The sequence below is a fragment of the Eubalaena glacialis genome, chromosome 6 (assembly GCF_028564815.1).
Source record: "Eubalaena glacialis isolate mEubGla1 chromosome 6, mEubGla1.1.hap2.+ XY, whole genome shotgun sequence".
Lineage (NCBI taxonomy): Eukaryota > Metazoa > Chordata > Mammalia > Artiodactyla > Balaenidae > Eubalaena > Eubalaena glacialis.
Window position 1 is genome coordinate 126,046,310 of NC_083721.1, and position 23,073 is coordinate 126,069,382.

At 38.9% G+C, this 23,073-nt stretch overlaps 1 protein-coding gene across 2 annotated transcripts in view; it reads right to left on the reverse strand.

The window, feature by feature from the left end:
- Positions 1 to 23,073, reverse strand: part of PLS1 (plastin 1) — a 99,130-nt gene that overhangs the window by 37,860 nt on the left and 38,197 nt on the right. Inside the window, exons 2-5 of one of the 2 annotated variants that reach the window (XM_061194587.1) lie at positions 17,900 to 17,969; positions 9,570 to 9,675; positions 4,537 to 4,700; positions 2,572 to 2,701 (exon numbers count right to left, since the gene is read on the reverse strand). In XM_061194587.1, coding sequence (XP_061050570.1) covers positions 2,572 to 2,701; positions 4,537 to 4,700; positions 9,570 to 9,639 — 364 coding nt within the window. In that variant the 5' untranslated portion in view covers positions 9,640 to 9,675; positions 17,900 to 17,969. The remainder of the gene's footprint in view (positions 1 to 2,571; positions 2,702 to 4,536; positions 4,701 to 9,569; positions 9,676 to 17,899; positions 17,970 to 23,073) is intronic. The other variant, XM_061194586.1, reaches the window with a different exon arrangement.

The window sequence follows — 23,073 nt, forward strand, 5'->3', positions numbered from 1 at the left end:
TGATTTAACAATATAAAACTTAAAGGAAAATAATTCCAATTTCCATCACAGGGTAGCTGGCCTTTCTCTTTATTGCCCCAATTCCTAGAACTAGGTAATTTTCCTAAGGGCATATTTGGCAGATACCCCCAAATTCAATCCAACTCACACACACAATCAGTAAAGACACAAACATTTACTTCTGTACCTATCATTATCTGCCTTCTTATCTTCTTACCTCACTATGCATACCTGCTTAGGGACTTAGAATCTAGGGATTTAAAGATCACTAAGATACTGTACCTCCCATCAAGGAATTTTTAGGGTAGTGATAAGATAAAACAGATATACGAAGAAATGCAACTAAAGGGAAATGAACATACCACAAGAGTGATATAAGTAATGTTTCAGGGAATTTAAGGAAAGAATCATTTCTCATTAGGTTGATCAAGAAAAGGCTTTATGGAGAAGGTACTATTTGAAAGATAGATATTTAATAGGTGTAGATGGTCAGGGAAAGGAAATGTGTTCCAGGTATAGGAACCAGGAACGAGATACCACTTCCCAACTACTGGATGGCTGTAATGAACAAAATAGACAATAGCAAGTGTAGACGAGAATGTGGAGGAATTGGAACTTTCATACCTTGCTCGTGGGAATGTAAATGTGTGGCCCCTTTGGAAAACAGTTTGGCAGTTCTTTAAAATGTTAAACACAGAGTTACCAAAAGACCACTCCTAGGTATATACCTAAGAGAATTCAAAGCATATGTCCACACAAAAAATGTGTACACTAGTGTTCATACAGAATTATTCATAATAGCCAAAAAGTGGAAACAACCCAAATATCTATCAGCTGATGAAAGGGTAAACAAAACGTGATATGAGCCATAGCACAGAAATTATTCAGCAATAAAAAAGAATGAAGTACGATACATGCCACAACATGAATGATCCTTGAAAATATTATGCCAGGGAAGAAGCCTGTCAAGTGAAAGGCCACTACTGTATAATTTCATTTACATGAAATTTCCAGAATAGGCAAATCTATACAAATAAAAAGTAGATTAATGGTTGCCAGAGCCTGGGGGGAGGGGGAAATGGGGAGTGGCTGCTAATGAGCATGGGGTTTCTCTATGGAGGAATGAAAGTGTTCTAAACTTACAGGGTGCTAGTGACTGTACAACTCTGAACATATTAAAAACTACTGAACTATACTTTCAAAGGATGAATTTATTTTATCTCAATTATATCTCAATAAAGCTGTTCTTTTTTTAAAAGCCATTAAATGTTCTGTATCTGGTTCTAGATAATGGTTACATGGGTGTATTCATAGGTTAAAAAAATCCTCCCATATACTTAAGAATAGGGCACTGTATACACTTTATTCTGTGCATCTTATACCTCAATAAACAAGTTAAAAAAAAATCTATGGTGATAGACATCAGAAAGTGGACAGTTACTGTTAGAGGCAAGAGGGAGACATGCAAGGTGATAGAAATGTTGTGTTTTGATCTGGTTGGCAGTTGCATGAATGCAGCTACATGATGCATACACACGTGAAAACTCATTGAGCTGTACATGTAAGATCACAGCATTTTGCTAAATGCATATCATACCTTACTAAAAAGTTTTTTTTTTTTAAATGGAGAAGCCATTTCATTAGAATGGACAGGCAGAAATAGAGTTAAGGAGTAAGTACCTTTCAAAAAATGGAGGTAGCAGTTATAGACCACTGCCTTCCCCACTACACTTCCCTGGTGGGAAAAAGTTAGGAAAATATATACAATGGGTAGGAGAAGTGTGAGTATACTGTTAGAGGAAAATCCATTTAGAAAGGAAGAGAACCAAGAGGATAATTAACAAATTCAGATCTCAAAGGAAGAAAGAGGGGGAAAAGTTAAAGTGAGCTTTTTATCAAAAATTTTAAAAGCATAGTTCTAATTATGTTAACATGAACAAAAGGAACTTGGCCAAAGGCTTTTAGGCATCTTGATCGTGAGAAGCAAGCTTAGCATGGGGCAAGCCATCTCCTCTTAGGAGTTAATGTGACTCTGGATTTCCCACTGGGCTACAATCCAGTGATCCTATCAGATCAAGCAAATCAGGTGCTGTGCTCTACCAGTCATTTGGTTGCTTGATAAAAGATGAATCAGGAATCTCAGTTCCCCAAAATGGAAAGTCCTTGCAATAAACCTCTCCACCATCCCTAAAATAGGTCTAAAGTAAACTCATCTCACCGGTCAGGATGAAAAATCCATTCCAAGGTCATGATTAAACACATTCAGTGCTGAAATATAAATAACTTCTATTTTGCCATTTCTAATCTCTGTTATCCACTGTTCCTGACACATAGTAAAAACTCATTTATTATTACTTATCATAAATTCTAGGATTTTTCATTCTGACACCTCTGAAATTATGATACATTTCAGATCTGATGGCACTTTATAATTTAGTCTCATTTTCCCTCAAGAACACATAAAACAATGGTGTGAATTACAATAAATGTCATCTTAGATTTGATGAAATACAGGACTTGTTGAATGAACCAATGACTGAAAGATTAAATTTGGAGCAGGTGGTTGGTTACCTGAATAAGAATGCTGTGTGCCCTCACTGGAAATGGATGAAGTTCCTCCAATAGCAGTAATCCCTTCTCTCTTGTTAATTATTTTTCTGAATGTTTTGCTGATGTCTTTGCTTTTTAACTCTTGCATTAGCTGGAATGGGAGAGAAGTAAAATTGACTCTTGATTAAATAACCATTAAAATCCGTGCAGCGTAAAGGATAGTTATTTATTCGGAATGACATCAAAATAAATACTAATCAGTTGTTCTTGCTCTTATTGCTTGTGTAGACAGATAACTCTCATGTCATTTTATAACAACACGAAATGGACAAATGTTTGCACCCCAACCTATAATTAAACTCAAAGTGTACACACTGAAATTGTTCGCCTAGACTTGCCATGGTCTTTTGTACTAAAAACTAAAGAATAACTAGCTACATGATGAAGATTTTAAAATGCCTTAATAAAGATATTATCCCATCTGAACAGCTCAAACATATACATGTTAAAGTCAAGAAGTCAGCTTTTGTTGGGAATTACACAGGCGTAGAGAGAAACGCCCTCTGTCAGTCCCTCTGTCACTGGCTACCCTAGAGCCTGGATAAACTGAATTCAATCAGTTCTCCATGCAGCAGACAAAGTGAGTTTTAAAAAATGCAAATCTGATCATGTCAATTCATACTCTATTCCACTGGCTTCCTACTGCTCTTAGGATAAAAACAAAAATCCTACAAGACCCTGATGACCTGACTCACTTCTCTAGCCGCATTCCTAACCCTTAGCATCTCAGCTCCAGCCACACTGATGTTTTTTTCAAGTGCTTGAGAGCATTCACCACCCCTAAAGGCACAGAGGCTCTACACATGCTGTTACCTCTGCCTGCCTTGCACAGTACTCATTTCCCCCACCCACCCCTTTTATCTGTTCCTTCAGATGGCAACTCAGTCTTCACAGCTTCAGGGACAGTCTTCCATTTCCCGGAATCTCTGAGTTCCCTAACCTCCCCACCAAGTTCACTTCCTCCTACTACAAACTTTCAAGGGAACTGTCCTGCTCTGTCACGGCATTTATCACAGTTATCTTTTATCCATCTGTGTGATTCCGTCTTCCCCTCCACCTGTAAACTCCATGAAAGCTGGAGCTACATCTCTTTTTGTTCAGCACATTACTCACAGTGCCTGAGTTCCTGGCAAGAAAGGAGCTCAGATAATTTGCCAGATGAATAAAGAATGCAAAAGCAGACAATTTCTATTTCATAAATATTTATTCAATTATATTAGTGAATAAATTAGTTCATTAATTTTCATATGAAAGACACAGTCATGGTGGTATTGATGGAAGGTAGTGACAGCTCTACCTCAACTGCCAGCTGGCAATGGCAACTCAGTCATCTCTCTCAGCCTGAGAGGTTTGAAATACCTGATACGCAATATTCACTTCTATTTTTCTTTTATTGGTGGAGTCATATATTATTTTGCATCTTCTTCAGTTCCCTGAGTCTCAAGGTAGTTTAAAAATGAAACCATAGCTGGCATCAAAATTCACCTGGTGGCTTTACCAAAACTGAAGATATAACCAATCACAAGGAAACAACCGGTTTCTAGGAGGTATATCTTCCATACCTTAGCTATTTCAGTTACAAAAAAATATTCCACTTCTCAAGACCAAGTACTAAGATACGAAAATATTCTGCATACAGAGATAGTCAATAAGCATTTAAATTCAACTGTAGTTTTAGTAGGGCATGAAAGATGATTATCTAAACCTGACCTCAATTCCAACAATTTGAGAATAATTTTTTCCTTTGTTTTATGAATTATCTGTGGAAATTATTGTTGTTATTGTTATCATCATCATCATCATCACTTTAAAGCAGTACCTTATCTGGTCTCTGAAGCCAGATTTAACCAAAGAGAGCAATGACATTACTGAAATTCTGCTTGAAGCAAAACAATCAGTAGTCAGGAGAGGATTTAGATTACTTACTGACACAAACTCTTCGAAGCTGATTTTGCCATCTTTGTTGTTGTCAGCAACTGCTAGAATTTTCTCCACGATTTCTCGAACCTTGTAGCCAGGCAGAGGGAGGCTTGCTTCCTTAAACAGGTCCTGGAGTTCATAGTCACTGACATACCCACTGTTGTCAATATCTAAAAACATGAATTATGAGCTATCAAATATCACTTGTACCCTGTTGGAGATGTGCACTCAGAAGGCTGTTTGGGGACTTCCCTGGTGGTCCAGTGGTTAAGAATCCGCCTTCCAGTGCAGGGGATGCGGGTTCGATCCCTGCTTGGGGAACTAAGATCCCACATGCTGTGGGACAACTAAGCCCGTGTGCTGCAACTACTGAGCCCACGCACCACAACTAGAGAGAAGCCCGCATGCTGCAATGAAGAGCCTGCGTGCTGCAACTAAGACCCAATGTAGCCAAATAAATAAATATATAAATATTAAAAGAAAAAAAAAGAGAAGGCTGTTCGGGAGATTCACAGGCAGGCAGAACATTTCAGGTTTGTTTCACAAGTGGCAGTAATCTTTTCTCCTACACCTGAATTGTACAAGGTATACTATATACTTTACCAAAAAAATTCATATTTAATGAACTTTACCCCCATAGATTTAGGGTTACCATATGTATTTTAAGTGTATAATAAGGACATTGTGCTGACAGACGAAAAACTCAGGTTTAGCACATGACTAAGTTTCAAAGAATTAAGCATGGGGAGGTCTCAGATATCTAGAAGAAATATAGCAGCATCGGTCATAGGGGAACACCCACCCAGACTCTGACTTCTCTATGTAATTTACGAAATGGAAATGCTGGTCCCACATTCCATATAAAATATGTGCATCATGTAAAATACACATAAGGCACTTCTGGTCTACATTTCACTTGGTGGCAGTTCTGTTTCACTTGTCAATAATTCATTACTTCTTCATTAGGTATTTATGATACCATTATGTAGGCTGAATCATGTTCGATGTCATTTTGAGATTAAGTGTTCAAGAAATAATTTCATTTGGACTTTTGGAAATAGGTTTCTAGGTGTTTTCACATCATCACTGAGATACCCGTCCCTGGGTTTTCCCTAGAGACTGGATATCAATTCTTGACACAGAACAAAGGCAACACAAAACATTTCTGGCCAGAGTTGGCAACAGGGCTTTGGATTGTTTGGTTAGTTGCCTGGATCCACCTTGTATAGGCTCTCTTTACTCATCTGGTAGTAGTTGCTTTGTTTCCTATATTTCTTTTTCCTCTCACTATAAGAGCTATCAACACTAAAACTGAATGAATTACAAGACAGAAACTTTTCCTTTAAACTCTCATACACAAGTTTTAGAATTAATACTGTTCAGAATGATGAAAAATTTCCAAACTAGAATCTACCAAGAACCAAAATAGTGCTATAATCTCAAAAGGAAGCTAAATTGCTTGAAATTGCAATAATTGTTTTCTTTGAATTTAGAGTAAAATCTCATTATTTAGTACATCACCAGTTTAGAATTGTTTCCTATAATCCTGAAATAGACAAAGAGACTAGGCAGACTTACTGCCTAACAGCACTGTGGTGGGGAGTATTTAAAAATAAACAAGATCAAGAAAAAGTTACTTACATGCTAAACGTCATGCTAAACTATCATTAAGAGTTAGGGCTAAGAAGATGGACAGATCTGTGTGCTTAAATCTCAGCTCCATCCCTACAACCTCTGTGGTTTGGGTGTGACATAACAAGAAATAATAGATACCACTTAATGAGCACATATTCTGTGCCAAGTGATTTGTTAAGAACTTGACTTATCTCATGAAATCCTTACAACAACTTTGAGGTAGTTAATAATATTATTCTAATTTTAAAGATGAGGAAATCAAGGCTTAGGATAAATAGCCATAAAATCACAGTTTAAAAAGAGACAAGACTTTCCTACAACTCAACAACAAAACAACAAACAACCTGATTTAAAAATGGGCAAAAGACTTGAATAGACATTTCTCCAAAGAAGACGTACAAATAGCCAGTAAGCACATGAAAAGATACTCAACATCACTAATCATCAGGGAAATGCAAATCAAAACCACAATGAGATATTTTATACTCATGAGGATAGCTGTTGTAAAAACAAACAAACAAACAAAAACAGAAAGTAATAATCATTGGCATGGATTTGAAGAAATTGGAACCCTTGAGCATTGCTGGTAGGAATTAAAACGGTGCAGCCGCTGTTGGAAACTGTTTGGTAGTTCCGCAAAAAAATTAAACAGAATTAAATTATCCAGCAATTTCACTTCTGAGTATATACCAAAAATAACTGAAGAGAGAGACTTGAACAGATATTTGTACACCCATGTTCATAGTAACATTACTCACAATAGCCAAAAGGGTAGAAACAACTCAGAAGCCCATCAACAGATGAATGGATAAACAAAACGTAGTAAAGACATACAATGGAATGTTATTCCATCTTAAAAAGGAAATTCTAACACATGCTACAACACAGATGAACCCTGAAGACATTATGCTAAGTGAAATAAGCCAGTCACAGAAAAACAAATATTATATGATTCCACTTATATGAGCTACCTAGAGTAGCCAAATTCACAGAGACCAAAGTAGAATGGTGGTAGCCCCAGGGGGCAGGCATGGGCGGGGGGTGGGGTGGGGAGGTGGATTGTTGAGGAGTCAGTCTTTAATAGTCTTTAATGAGTATAGTTTCAGTTTGGGAAGATAAAAAAGTTCTAGAAATAGATGGTGGTGAAAGTTGCATAACAATGTGAATCTACTTAATGCCAACAAACTGTACACTTGAAAATGGTTAAAATGGTAAATTTTATGTTATGTCTATTTTACCACAATTGGAAAAAAAAAGACAAATATTTTAACTTCTCACTTCTCCCTAGAGACCCAAAAATATCCCAGCTAGCAAGGTTGGATGGGCATGTCCCTCTCCCTCTGAGAAAAGTTGTTTGGTACAAATTAGCAGAGGATTACTGAGTTCATGAGTAAAAATTTATCTTGTACATAAAGTGAGGAAGTATAAATTCTGCTAGTGTCAGCACTTCCGTCACACAGAGCAAATTATCTTGCTGTCAGAACTGTTCCATCAATGAATTATTTATTCAAAATATCATTAAATAAATATTGCAAGATTATATGTCCATGAGTCACAAAGATTAAAGTTGGTGTGTGAAAGGAAATAGAAGTAATTCATTCGTTTCACTAAGACCGAGGTAGCACTTTTATTCAAGCTGCCAAACTGTACCTAAAATATAACGAAAAATACCAAACTAGGAGATACATTTTTATTACTTCCTCTGTTTCAATGCTCGAAATGAGCAGAACATTCCAATAATTGCCCCATTTTTGTCTTGGAAAGACTCTGTGCACTGCACACAATACTCCATAAAATGTATTTTTAACAATAACTTTTTAGAAATCATGCAATGCTCTACTGCCTGCAAAATAACGAGCCTAAGGCGGCCACCATGTGGACTGTATTCTGAAGGTCTGAGTTACTCTGGAAACAGCTGTGAAGGGAGAAGTAGAAAGGCCCAGAGATGTGTCGAATTCACTTTATTTCAGAGCAATAGTTTGTAAGTCACGAGCTTCCTGAGAACTTTACTCATTTTTTTTTTTCAGAGAGAGCTTTATTTTTTAAAACTTAAATCTTTCTTTCTTTATCTTGATCTCTGAAACTTCTGCACTGCATTTCACCTACATTAATTTTAGTCATTATTCACTAGGTTTGTGAGAAATCTAGGCACAAGAACAACCGTGATCATTCCATCCTCCCTGGTCTACCCTCTGACTCTGCTTTCCAGAGTGCTCTAATGCACCAGCAAAGGAGCCCACTGAGGCAGGGGCAAGGTTGAGAGTGTTACCATCTCAATGTCTATTCACTGCACTCACCTTTCCCTAGGTTCACCTTTCACTTGCACGCATGTACAGACTAGAGCAAAAGATGGTATTCAGACTCTCAAGGGTTTCCTAAGAGCAAAATGCAGAAGAATCGTGATCTGACAGAGGATGGGGGAATTTTCTGGAAGAAAAAGACAAAGCTGTCAAAATGATGTCGTAAAGGCAAAACACTGAATGGCTTTAAAAGTGAAAGAAGAAATATAAGAGGTGTGGCCTTTAAAAGCAACACTAAGATTTTTAAATTATGCATGAGGGAGAAGGAAAATAAGACATATGGCCTTTAAAAACTGTATCAAGGGCTTCCCTGGTGGCGCAGTGGTTAAGAATCCGCCTGCCGATGCAGGGGACACAGGTTCGAGCCCTGGTCCGGGAAGGTCCCACATGAGGCGGAGCAGCTAAGCCCGTGCGCCACAACTACTGAGCCTGTGCTCTAGAGCCCATGAGCCACAACTACTGAGCCCGCATGCTACAACTACTGAAGCCCACGTGCCTAGAGCCCGTGCTCTGCAACAAGAGAAGCCACTGCAATGAGAAGCCTGCGCACTGCAACGAAGATAGCCCCCGCTCGCCACAACTAGAGAAAGCCTGCACGTAGCAACAAAGACCCAATGCAGCCAAAAAGAAAAAAATTAAATAAATAAATTTTTAAAAAAGATTTTAAAAAAATAAAATAAAAAATAAAAACTATATCAAGATTTTAAAATATCCTGCATGAAGGCAAAATGTGTTATTGTTCGTGACAAACACATGGAGGCCAGAGTTCAGTTTACAGACAAGGAAGTGTTTCTATATTTTCTCTGTAATGAGAAGATCGTGTTAAGCATATTCAGTTACACTGTCATTCATTAACCTGGCGTATTCTCTGCAAAGAAATGATCAAAGAATTCAAAGTCCAATTCTCCTAGAAATTCAAGCCAGTCTTAGTCTATCTTTCAGAAAGAAAGAAAGAATCCAGTGAAACCCAGATGGGAAAAAAAAAAAGGAATAAATCTGGGGGTTAAGGGGTGGTGGTGGAAGCAATAGAAGGTATTGTTCCATTCCTGGAAGGCTGGTATCAAGCAGAATAGTGACTGTGTATTTAGTTTTTCTGAAGCATACCTATTTTATTAAATGCTTCTTGTAGTTCTTCCAGCTCCTCCCGAGAAATGGTGGTGGTGCTGTTCTCCATCTCTGAGTAGGAAAGACTACCTTCAGGTCGTTATATCTAGAAAAAGCAATGTTAGAAAAAGAACGTTAGCCCTCTGGAAACATTTACCTAAGCAGTAACAGAGGACACAGGCAGTAAAATATCTAGAAGAAATCACCTGAGAGGTCTGGCTGACAAGGAACAACTAGGAATAGATCCCCTGATAACACTCTTTCCCAGCATAGGTAAGCCAGACAATAACTGTGATTCAGTAAAGGGAAGAAACACCGGTTTTCCACACCCTGTGCTTATCCAGGGCATAGGCATTTCTCAATGGTTTGTATAATTTTCATTTACATTTGACCCACTGTTTCAGTAAAAGAAGCATGTCAAATTGAGGAAAGTATAGCATTTAAAAATATAAAGGGTGTGGTTGGAAAGTAAAATTTTAGGACATGAATAATGTCCACAAAAAGAATAAAGTAAGTTAGAGCTGGATCGTCTTGGATGGAGCTTGCGGCTCGAATGTTTAACTTTACAGCATTCAACCACTGCCACCTCCTTTCCCTTTCCCTGTGCTAGGTCTTTCCCAGATCTGCGGGGCCCTTCTTACTCTGAGCAGGTGAGACAAACTAAAACAAACAAACAAATAAAAATGATGTAAAACTGGGTTGTAAGAAAAGCAAGCATGTGATATTCATTATAGAAAATAATTGGTAACAAATTGGTAACAAATGCTCAAATCAGAAATTTTAAATTATCCACAATTCTACTATCCAGAAATATCAACTAGTACATTTTGTTATCTACATCTTTCTGGTTTGCTTTTCAAATGCACCTGTACCTTTACTGCGGGGTGAAAATCTGAGTATATTATAACTTTTTGTACTAATACATTGTATGTATCAACATAATATTTAATGGCCACATAGTACTATGTCATAACTTATTTGGTAAATCCTTTGTTTCATGGTATTTGCATTGCTTCCAATTTTGCATTATAAACAAATGCTACAATGAACATCCTTACAGATAAAGCTCTGTACAGATCCATGTTTATTGCTGTAGATAAATATTTCAAGATGGAATTACTTTTTTTTTTTTTCTTTTGGCCGTGCCGCACAGCTTGCGGGGATCTTAGTTCCCTGACCAGGGATTGAACTCGGGCCAAGACAGTGAAAGCGCCGAGTCCTAGCCACTGGACCGCCAGGGAATTCCCAAGAATTATTTACATTTTTAACACTTCTAATATATAGCAGGACAACTCATTTTTAAAATGACTTCATGGTTTGACTATTCAATGTAAAATTATAGATGAATACAAATCATGTATTCCTCTTAAACACACCTAATTACATTAAAGTTAATATGTATTTCAGAAAGTAAGTGAAAATGAGCGTTTTATAAGATAATAAGAACTGAAGCTAAGTAGGAAATTCTCTTTTTTTACACACATATTTATATAAGAGGTTCAACATCATCCCTGAACATTCCTAATTTGGGGGGTAAGCACATAATTTATTATTATTATTTATTATTATTTCTGAGTGCATTGGGTCTTCGTTGCTGCTCGAAGGCTTTCTCTAGTTGCCGCGAGCGGGGGCTACTCTTCGTTGTGGTGCACAGGCTTCTCATTGCGGTGGCTTCTCTTGTTGCAGAGCACGGGCTCTAGGCGCATGGGCTTCAGTAGTTGTGGCACGCGGGCTCAGTAGTTGTGGCTTGCGGGCTTAGTTGCTCCGCGGCATGTGGGATCTTCCCAGACCAGGAATTGACCCGTGTCCCCTGAATTGGCAGGCGGATTCTTAACCACTGCGCCACCAGGGAAGTCCCAGCACATAATTTTTGAAATAATTTATTTATTAAAATTTTCACTGATCACTTAAAAATTATATTAAATTATGTGAAGCCCTCTAAGAGTACAGTGCATTTGTCATTCGTGATCTGTATACCAACTTGTTTAGGACTTCTGTTGTTCTTTCAAAATGACAGATTTTTTTATTGAAGTATAGTTGTACAATATTATGTAAGTTACAGGTGTACAATATAGTGATTCACAATTTTTAGAGGTTATACTCCATTTACAGTTATTATAAAATATTGGCTATATTCCCCGTGTTGTACAATATATCCTTGTAGCTTATTTTATACCTAATAGTTTATACCTCTTAATCCCCTACCCCTAAATTGCCCCTCCCCCTTCCCTCTTCCCCACTGGTAACCACTAGCTTGTTCTCTGTACCTGAGAGTCTGCTTCTTTTTTGTTGTATTCACTAGTTTACTGTATTTCTTAGATTCGACATATATGTGATTTCATACAGCATTTGTCTTTCTCTGTCTGACTTATTTTACTTAGCATAATGCCCTCCAAGTCCATCCATGTTGCTGCAAATAGCAAAATTCCATTCTTTTTTTATGACTGAGTAGTATTCCATTGTGTGTGTGTGTGTGTGTGTGTATCTTCTTTATCCATTCATCTGTTGATGGACACTTAGGTTGCTTCCATATCTTGGCTACTGTAAATAATGCTGCTAGGAACAATGGGGTGCATGTATCTTTTCAAATTAGTGGGGGCTTTTTCAGTTATATGCCCAGGAGTGGAATTTCTGGGTCCTATGGTAGTTCTATTTTTAGTTTTTTCAGAAACCTCCGTACTGTTTTCCACAGTGGCTGCACTAATTTACATTTCCACCAACAGTGTATGAGGGTTCCCTTTTCTCTACATCCTCATCAACATTCATTTATTTGTTGTCTTTTTGCTGATAGCCATTCTGACAGGTGTGAGGTGATACCTCGTTGTGGTTTTGATTTGCCTTTCCCTGATGATGAGTGATGTTGAGCATCTTTTCATGTGCCTGTTGACCATCTGCAATTCCTTTTTGGAAAAATGTCTATTCAGTTCTTCTGCTCAGTTTTTAATTAGGTTGTTTTGTTGGTTCTTTTTTTTTTTTGATGTTCAGTTGTATGAACTGTTTATATATGTTGGATATTAACCCCTTATCAGTCATATCATTTGCAAATATTTTCTCCCATTCAGTAAGTTGCAAAATGACAGATTTCTATCTCTTACAGTTGTTCTGGGGCCTGGTTCTAACTAAATCTGTAATTAAATCTTTTGATTTTAAACACACACACACACACACACACACACACACACCACTGCCCACTATTTAATTCTACACTGTTTTTAAAAAACTGAAGAGCTCAAGTGAGTAGGAAAAAGGTGGTAAATGGAATTCTTACTTCCTGGATGCAATTTCTTACATGTCAGCATTAAATACATGTCCACATTTTTATTGAATTCTCACTGTTACAATGTTTTACTGTATTTAATACTATTTACAGGCATACTTATTTTGTGTTGAAAGAGATGACACAATCCTTTCAGGATTTTTAAGGATAACCCCCAGTCTGCAAAATGCTAATTCTGTCATGGCTGGCTTTGACTCTCTGTGGTTTTGGATATCCTGCATATCCTTTCCCATATTCAAAATGGTTTCTATCCCTTGCCTCAAGTTTTAAAAATAGTGGTCCAATTTTAGCATTCGCACTCCACAGAAAGGCTGCAAATTAACAGTCCTTGTGTTGACCTTGCATTTGAAATGATAAATATACCTGGAGTTCTATTCTTTGCTCAAGCCTATTCAAATGTGTATCACTTGTTAATTACATAAAATATCTTTATTCTCCCACAATCAGACAAAACCAGCACATAAACGTAGTGAAAAAGCAATTTACCCAAATGATATTATTTCATAAGGATAAAGAAGTTTATAGCATTATACAAGTCCTTTAGTATTTAAATGAGAAAAATACAGAACAATCTTTAAGATATATTCTTAAAAGAAGACAGCAAGATGCAGAAGAATAAGTATGGCTGGGGGAAGGGGAGCTGTATCAGTTGTGTATTTATAAAAGCATTTCCAGAAGGATACAAAGAAAGGTAACAGTGATTGCCTTTTGAGGGAAAATGAGGGATTGGAGGCAAAATGACAAAGGGGCTTACTTTTCATTATGTGTATTTTTAACTTATTTTTTTAGACTATAAGCCTACCAAAATCAAAAATAACTGAAGGGCTTCCCTGGTGGCGCAGTGGTTGAGAATCTGCCTGCCAATGCAGGGGACACAGGTTCGAGCCCTGATCTGGGAAGATCCCACATGCCGCGGAGCAACTAGGCCCGTGAGCCACAATTACTGAGCCTGCGCGTCTGAAGCCTGTGCTCCGCAACAAGAGAGGCCGCGATAGTGAGAGGCCCGCGCACCGCGATGAAGAGTGGCCCCCCGCTTGCCGCAAATGGAGAAAGCCCTCGCACAGAAACGAGGACCCAACACAGCCATAAATAAATAAAATTTTAAAAAAATAACTGAAAAACAATAGAAGTAATTGTGGTAAAACACTGGAAAAAAATAAAATAAATACTAGTGGTCTGAAAGTATACACTATTGAACACTGACAGATAATAAGATTAATATATACAGTACCTATATCTATATGTTACAATTTTAAGTAAGAGCACCTATATTTCCTTACAAAGCAAAATACTATGATTAAAATAGCAAAGTGATTTATAGCCTTCCACAAAGGTATGACGATTTAGCAGTAGAATGGTTAATGGAAAATATATTGCCTCTTTTATAAGTGTAGACTCATGCATAAACATACAATACCAATATTTTTCTAAGGTTTTGCAAAATTATGATAATATTAGGATTCTTCAGAAACTAAGTACAGTGTATAGTGTGCCTTAACAAGCATGTTTTTTTTGGCTGCTCCGCGCAGCATGCAGGATCTTAGTTCCCTCATCAGGGATTGAACCTGCACCCCCTGCATTGAGAGCATGGAGTCCCAACCACTGGATCGCCAGGGAAGTCCCAACAAGCGTTTTTACATAGCACAATAAACTTATCGGGAGCAATATACACTGTTGGCTGAGAAAATATTTGATGTGTAAAGGACTGTTACATGATCCCCAAATAAATTGCTTACTATGATATTTTTCCATGGAAAAATGTTCCTGCTACAATAAAAAGCACTGACGTTTACAAACTTTATGGACGAGAATTAAATTTTCAAAGTAGTATGTTAAAATTTTAGAAGAAAAGCCCAATGACCCTATAACTAGTATCCCCATATTTATTTTTCTTATTACTCCCAGACTTAGGTGATTAATGCACTGTCCTAAGTGCTTTGTGTCCATTCTCACTTACTCCTCACCACTCCATGAGGTAGGTACTGTCCTCATTTTATCATTGAGAAAGGGATGCTTCATAGGATTGAGTAACTTTCTCAAGGTCCCAAAGTGAATAACTCTCAGAGTCTCCTGAGTTATGGCAGAACCTGACTGTCTCATTCCTGCTTCTAGGCCAGTATGTTCTGCAGTCTCCCCCATATAATCTGACATCAAATCATAAAAACATGTCAATATGGGTTTGTACAATAATCACACAATAACTTACATAATATATGAAGCATATATTATATACCTGTGAAATAAGAATTTGCATTTTAAAAGAAATCAGCTTCTGTAAAATTCTTTGTAAAGTTTTGGGGAAAAAATTCTAGCTAGATCAACTTATTTTTATTTACCACATAACCTGTCGGTCCTGAAACACTGTAGAATACACAGTTACTAGAATTCACTTTGTAGTTTTAGAAATGAAGAACACATCATTAACAAGTACCCAAACATGTAACACTGAAACACACATACCTGGATGCCTGATACAGCTCAGAGCATAGTTTTCCAAAGTCAGTCCTGAAAGATGCAGCCCAGAGGTGGCCAGGATCACTGACCAGAGACCCACCAACAGGGCAGGTTATGCTGAATTCTCTAGACAAGTACATCTTCCCATGGATTTTGACATGTGCCCTATATATCTTCAATAATTTCAACTCTGCTTTCCTCCTCTCCTTTTTTTTTAGCCCATGTAATTTTTTTTTAATTATTTATTTATTTTATTTTATTTTTGGCTGTGTTGGGTCTTCGCCTCTGTGCGAGGGCCCTCCCCAGCTGCGGCAAGCGGGGGCCACTCTTCATCGCGCTGCGCGGGCCTCTCACTACCGCGGCCTCTTGTTGCGGAGCACAGGCTCCAGACACGCAGGCTCAGCAGTTGTGGCTCACGGGCCCAGCCGCTCCGCGGCACGTGGGATCCTCCCAGACCAGGGCTCGAACCCGCGTCCCCCGCACTGGCAGGCAGACCCTCAACCACTGCACCACCAGGGAAGCCCTAGCCCATATAATTTTAAGTAAAACCTTCTTTCACCAATTAAAGCCCCTTTTTTCCCCTCTCCTAATCCTCAAGTGTACCTGACACAACCAAACATAAATTTGGAAAGTTAAGAAAGTATATTCTAAAAATGAACATCTTAATTTAGATGAAATTGGATCTCATCTTTTCTCCTCCCTCAAATTTCTAACTTCCTTGAACCTTTAAAAGCTTTACCAAAATTAGTCTAAGTAGCCCTTTACGATTGGCAGGATCTAAAGCTCTTAGGACAGTTTCAAAGAAAAAGGCATTAGAAACAACCCTGAGACCAACATGACTTTGATGCCTTTCTACCAATCCCAAAGGTCCCAACTTCAAGGGATCAAAGCTGTCTTTCCTGGTACCTTTTGGCTTCCCGGCTATTCTGCTTTCCCTCCTCCCACTGTGGTCCTAGACCAGGACACCTGAGATTCTGAGTTCTCCAGGGAACCACTGGCCCAGGGCAGGCAGCCTTCCCCCAGCCCATTCTCCAAAATTCCCTTCTTCCCTTCTTCCCCCTTCTCTAGTCTTAAAAACAATAATTGCAAATATTTAGAGAGGACTTTCAGTGGGGCTGGAACTATGCCACCTTCCTCACACAAATGAGCTCACCATTTATCTGTTCCTCTGATGGAACAAGCATCCTCCCTTCAAATGTAAATTAGAGGCCTACAAAGATTAGGTAACCTGCCCAAGGAAGGTAGACAAAATAAAAGATTCAAAATCAAATCTGTTGGGCTTCCCTGGTGGCGCAGTGGTTAAGAATCTGCCTGCCAATACAGGGGACATGGGTTCGAGCCCTGGTCTGGGAAGATCCCACATGCCGCGGAGCAACTAAGCCCGTGCGCCACAACTACTGAGCCTGCACTCTAAAGCCTGTGAGCCACAGCTATTGAGCCCGCGTGCCACAGCTGCTGAAGCCCGCGCACCTAGAGCCTGTGCTCCGCAACAAGAGAAGGCACCACAATGAGAAGCCCGCGCACCGGAACGAAGAGTAGCCTCCGCTCGCCACAACTAGAGAAAGCCCGTGCGCAGCAATGAAGACCCAACGCAGCCAATAAATTAATTAATTAATTTTAAAAAAAGAACATAAAGAAATGTGATATTTCTTTCCTACCTGATTTTTTATGGCAAGAGCCTTGATGGTGTCTCTCTAGAGAAGTGACCAGGATCAGAGGTTCCAGAGCATTTCAGTACCTCTGGTGAGTAGCAGTTCTACTGGTATCCTGTCTCCTCCTTCCCTTCTCCACAAACTTAGCTCCCACCACAGCCCTCCTCTTTTCCTTTCACATCCTATATTCAGCTCTCCACTACAAGTTGAAAGATCACAGGTGAAAAATTTTAAAAAAAGAAAGAAATAAAGGAAGGGAGGGAGGGAGGGAGGGAGGGAGGAAGATAGATAGATCACGGGTCACTGGAATAAATCACTATGTGAAAAAATAAACAGCAAGAAATACAAATCAATTGAAGAGCTTTCTTTCTAATTTAAAGGAAACCTGGAAAATATTTTTATCTATCTATAATATTTTCATCCATCTCCTTTTTCAATTACATTTCACAATAGGGAGCTGCGTCATTCATTTTGCAAAAAGCCAACGTCATATTCCATATCAACCTGTTAATTTCTTCAAATCAGATTTTCTCTAGTTAACTGGAATGCCCACTGACTCTCTAATATAAGTATGAATTGGGATACCATTGACTTTGTTAAATATTAGTCTCCTATTCTACACCCCAGCCAGGAGTGCCCTTTGGACAAAGCAAGTTATTAATGGGTACAGTGTAATTCACATTTTCCCTGAGCATCTTTCTGCTCTGACAGAACTGAGCTCAGCTTTCTCATTCATTCTACAAGGGGCAGCCACGCTAGGTTTCCTAAAAAGTGATCAATTTGATCGCCAACAGCCAGGATTTTCCAAGCCCCAAACTATTTTTTAAAAGGTAATGTTAAAAAGAGTTCACGTTATTCTCAAATAAGCAAAATAATTTCCTAAGTGCCTGCACAATCCTAGAAACATAATTAGGCACCATTATGAAGAGTTAAGACAGGTTTAACACCTGGGATGAAGGGACAGTTGGCTCCGAATTGACTCATTTGTGATCTCTCAAAGGGAGGCCTGGTAATCTCCTGCAAAAACAAACAAAACAAAAAGTAACAATATACTGTTATCTTAATGTTGGGGCTTTTTTCCGCTTCAGTTTTTCCAAGTCTTAACCATCTCATTACTCCGCACACTACCAAGTTAACATGCTCTCTGCCGCCTATGCTCAACCAACAGCCCACTCACTAATGCCCACGTCTCCTTAACCCCTCTCACCTGTGTTAGACATGATCGCCTCTGTCTTTACCTTGGCTCTTACGTATTATTCACATACACTAATGTATTCTTGATTATGTGTTGTCTTGTAATCGTCACATTTTGCTATTTTATTCTTATTCACCTTCCTAACTTCATTGCTTGCTCTTTGCAGGTAAAAGATACATATTTTCTTCTTTTTATGTTCCCCATGGCCTTACTGTATTATGTACGTGGGGAAAGTTTAGTTAAATTCGTTATCAGGGATATTTCCCTTCATAGAGCAGGGATAGTACTAGGTCAAAAAAGGGCCAAACAAAACAGTGGTCGGTGGGAAATGCGCCACCAACAGATGAGTGAAAAGACTGAGAGAGGGCTTCCACACCTCGATAATCAGTCTTCTTCATTCACTCACCTCATGATTTATTCAACAACAACTTAATGAACACCTGTTCACTGTGCTGAGTATTAGGGGCACAAAGATGGCACCGCAGTTTTTGAACCCACATGGGTTGAAAATCTTTCAAAATAATCTTTCCCCTAAATCTTGCAAAATAATTTTTGTCAACTTTTTCCTAATCGTTTCACAAAGGAGTAAATAATATAGCCCCGATCCTTCCCTAGAGGAACCTTTTAAGTGTTACTCTTGCAAACACCAGATAGAGAAATAAAGAAATCCGCCGGCAAAGTAGAGAAGAACAGAGAGAACTTGCCTACATCTTGTCCCCACTGCCTCACTGCATGGGCCACCGCAATGGTCACCTCCATGACCAGCTGCAGTTAAATTCATCATAGTCCTGTGTATTTGTACACTTGGGCTCTGACTTGGGTTGGCTTCTGAGCATTGAGTGGCTGCTAGAGTTTCCACCAAGACCTTTCTACATCCATTTACTTCAAAGCCCCAATACGAAGCCCCTAGTAAGGGAGTTTAAATTCATTCATTCAAGTACTCAACAAATAACGTACTATTTGACTGGACTAAGCATGGAGATTTAAAGATGAATAAGAATTAGTTTCTTCTAAAACAACATTCAATGTAATGCTGACCAGGTTCAACTATAAATGCCTGAGAAGTTTAACTAAAACTGATTTTTTTTTTGATAAATGATATAAAGTAATCTTACGATGACTTCTCTTCGATAAACAAATTAGAATCATCCCCTAATTCATCTGCTGTTTTAATCTGGATTTAAAGGGACCTCTTTGTATACTATATATCACTTATTGTAGGGGTTATTCAGCATATATCATATATAATCCTGGGTTGGAAGTTTCTAACTGTAGCCAAGGCAACTGTAGTATATGGAATGGCAATATGAGAAGGCTAAAAGGGGTGTGCGTGTGTGGGTTTCTGTCTGTGTGCACATGCACGTGTATCTACACACATGCACATGCAAACATATGCACTGAAGAGAAAATAAGAATGGGAGAAAGAGACAGGGACCAAAGACTTTTGAAGAAAACAGAAACAGAAGTTTTTGGAAAAGCATTTAGCATGTGAAAAATTCATGTAACTCTCTTTCTTCATTAAAGCAAAGTGCAAGTCAGAGGCAGGCAAGACCCAAACCAGAATACCTATGTAAAAGCATGTGGTGAGTCAACAAATATTTGGAGTCCAAAAATGGACTCAGACAAAAAAAAAAAAAAGTAGATTATACAGAAGGACTTGGAAAAAATAACTTTCCCCAGAACAGACACCGGAAGCTGCTGGCACCACAACTCTGACCTTCACTACTTTGTATATATGGGATTTGGTCACTCAAGCACAGAGGTTCAAATGTCATTTGACTTGTGCAGTTGAATGAATAGGTGTGAAGAGTTAGAGTTGCTCACTGAATGGTTAAATCAGCGAGTAAAAAAAACATTGGTCTCTTCTCACAAGGCCCTTACTCCAGAGTTCTCCCCATTATCCCTGACTAACACCAAACAGGTGCCGACTCAGGTTTGACACCCAAATACTTAAAGTAGGTACAAGTGCAGAAGTGGTAAAGGGATGGCCTAGGCAGAGAGGGACAATGTGAAAAGCTCACCTCCCACCCTGTGCCCTTAGCTCCACCCGGACGGGTACACTAATGGAGCCACCATGCCTCAACGGTGTAGACACAGGTCCTCCACTGCAGCCTGTCCAAGGGGCAGGGAAACCTCTGCCCCTTTGTTAGCAAAGCCAAGGTTAATAATATTTTTTTAGTTGAGAAATAGGAAACTAAAACTATACCTAAAAGATACAAAGTAGAGTTTATTGATCCAAGCTTAAGTCAAGAATATCCATAGGAGACCGTGATTGGAACCATTTAGAAGTGTGAAACGAAGGAGAGGCCTTAGTCCCCAGTACCCACCTGAAGCCTCAAGCTCTAAGTTCAACATTAAATGAATATAACTAACTTGTAAACTGAGGAAATTACAATCTATGAAGTGGGAATCAGTTCTTCTCAGGGCCTACTGAACCATGATACCCCATGGTCCCAAGCTCAGCAACACTTCTGCTCTGAAGGCCATGAAAATTCTTCCTGGTCCCTAAAGTCCTAGATGAGGGAGGAGGTCCCTATATCCGACTCCCTAGCCTTCACCCCTTTTCCTGATGTTTCCACGATGCCAATCAGGGCTCTAAAAGAGGAAGCCATGGCTGAGCTCCAATGGACTGTTGCCAAGAGGAATCAGGCCGAAGTCGCCTGATCTTCTGATGTTTAAATGGAAGCAGAAATCCATATTTTTATGTGCAATCTGATTTTTAAATCTGGCAAACAATTTGAATTATTATAAACACCAGGGATGTCAAACTTGAACTCCAGTCTATTAATTTTGGTTCTGTACCTCCCTAATTTTGTTACTTCCCTTGGCCTCCCAAAGGGTCTTGGAGGAAATGCTGTGTTTCTCTAGAAACACTTCAAGAAAACTAGCTCATTCTAAGGGCCAGAGGAAAATATTTAGTCCCTTAATGTGTCAAAACCCAACCTCGGTTATGCACCACTTACCATATGATCTCAATGAGGGACATTTCCAAGTGTCAGCTCCTCTGAAAGAAGAGGGTCCAGCAGGTCAAGAGCCCATCAATCAGATTCCTAGCTCAGGTAACTGGATCTGCCCACCATCCCAGGATCTTTTTCTTCTCATTTATTATTTACATCCCATCTACTCTCCCCCAACCCCACCCCGACTTTGGACTTCTCTGGCTAAGAAAATTCAACACACAAGTGTTACCCAAGTTCCTATCATATAATGTTACAATATCATCAACACTTCAAGTATAATTTTCTCAACATATTTTGTTTTCTTCTCCAGCAACTATTTCTATACTTCTGGTAACAGCACCAATTTTAGTTTTGGGGTTCTACTCATTCCCTATAATCTATCCATGCCATTTGAGTGAAGCTCCAGGTCCAAGCCAATCAGCACATCACACTCTCTGGCCATAGTGATTTGGTTTAGGGATGGCCATGTCACCCAGTTGGAGCCAACAAAACAGAAGGCTTTTGTGGAGCTTTCTGTAATGAGAGTCCCACACACTCCCCTTGACCCATATTCATGAGGATGTAGAGGCCAGAGTAGCTGCAGCCATCTTGCCTCCACGAGGAAAGAACCCAGGGCTGAGAAAGAAGCCCAAACCAACACTCAGCAGAAAACAGTGACAATGAGTGAAGAGAAAACCCCACACCTGGCAGGGCTGAGTCTTGAATCCCACCGTGCTAACGCCTTTGTGCTTCTTCAGTTACTTGAAACAATATTTTTTAAAGCCAGGTAAACTGGGTTTCTATTACTAGCAACAATGAGTCCAAACCAATAACAAAGAGCAATAACAGACATAATTTACAAAAAGAAAATGGAAAAAGGGGGGGGGGTGTCAATTCCACAAAGGATAGAGAGTATTTGGAGATCCTGAACTGGGAAAGAAAATTAACCATAATTATATTTTCTGAATAGATTTACATCTAGTAAGAAGTATTTTTTTTTCATAATTTGTTCTTTACCACCACCACACCTAATCTCAGAAATTCAGTGTATCAGTGAACTACCAAACAGTCAGTTTATGGTTGCTCCCATAGCAATCAGCAGTGTTACAGATTATATTCATAGCCTAAAGCCTTCCTAGCCTATGGCTTCTTTGTACCTTTTTTTCCTTCCCCTCATCTACAAAGGTTCTCCCCACTTCTCTCTTAAGTCACCTCTAGCTAAAGATGACAAACTGAGTAGTAATATAGTATGAGAAATAACAGGTATTTCTGGTGTGAGGCAGGGCAGGGCAATCTAGCTGTAGTAATGGACATTCAAAGTCAACAAATCATTAAAATCAGGACATTACTAATTCACTGCAAGTAGAGGAAAAAAACAAGTAATTTATCCAGTCCCTGAGAGTAAAACAAAAAAAGACAAGCAAGATGTTTGCAGGTTTATCCCATGGCCCACCCAAAACAGGTACCCCCAGGCATCAAGTCCCTGGAAGTTAGTTCAATTTCCAAAGGGATACTTAACCCAGACCTCAGCAGGACTCATAGTATAATTTGCTGTGTGGAACAGTAATGTGCTTCCAACGTACAAAGGGGACAAGAAAGATGCATGGCAGACAGGAATTCAGGAATGAATGAGGCTGAAAATTAAAACTCTCCATCTATTCTTATAATAGCATTTTTATACATTATCAGTAGTATGGCTTCACAAGGAAATTGGCCTGAAATAAACTTTGGGTAGGAACATTAGAAATGACACGTTTCTTTCTTTCTTTCTTTCTATCTTTTTTCTGTACACAGATAAGATTTAATCCTGCTGTTTAAATCTTCTAAATCCTTGATTTTTTGGTCTCCTTGTTCTATCAGTTACTGAGAATTTTCTCATCGTTAAAAATCTCCCAATATGATTGCAAATTTGTGTCTTTCTCCTTTTAGTTTGGTCACTTTTTTGCCCTCACTCTGTGTGTGTGTGTGTGTGTGTGTGTGTGTGTAT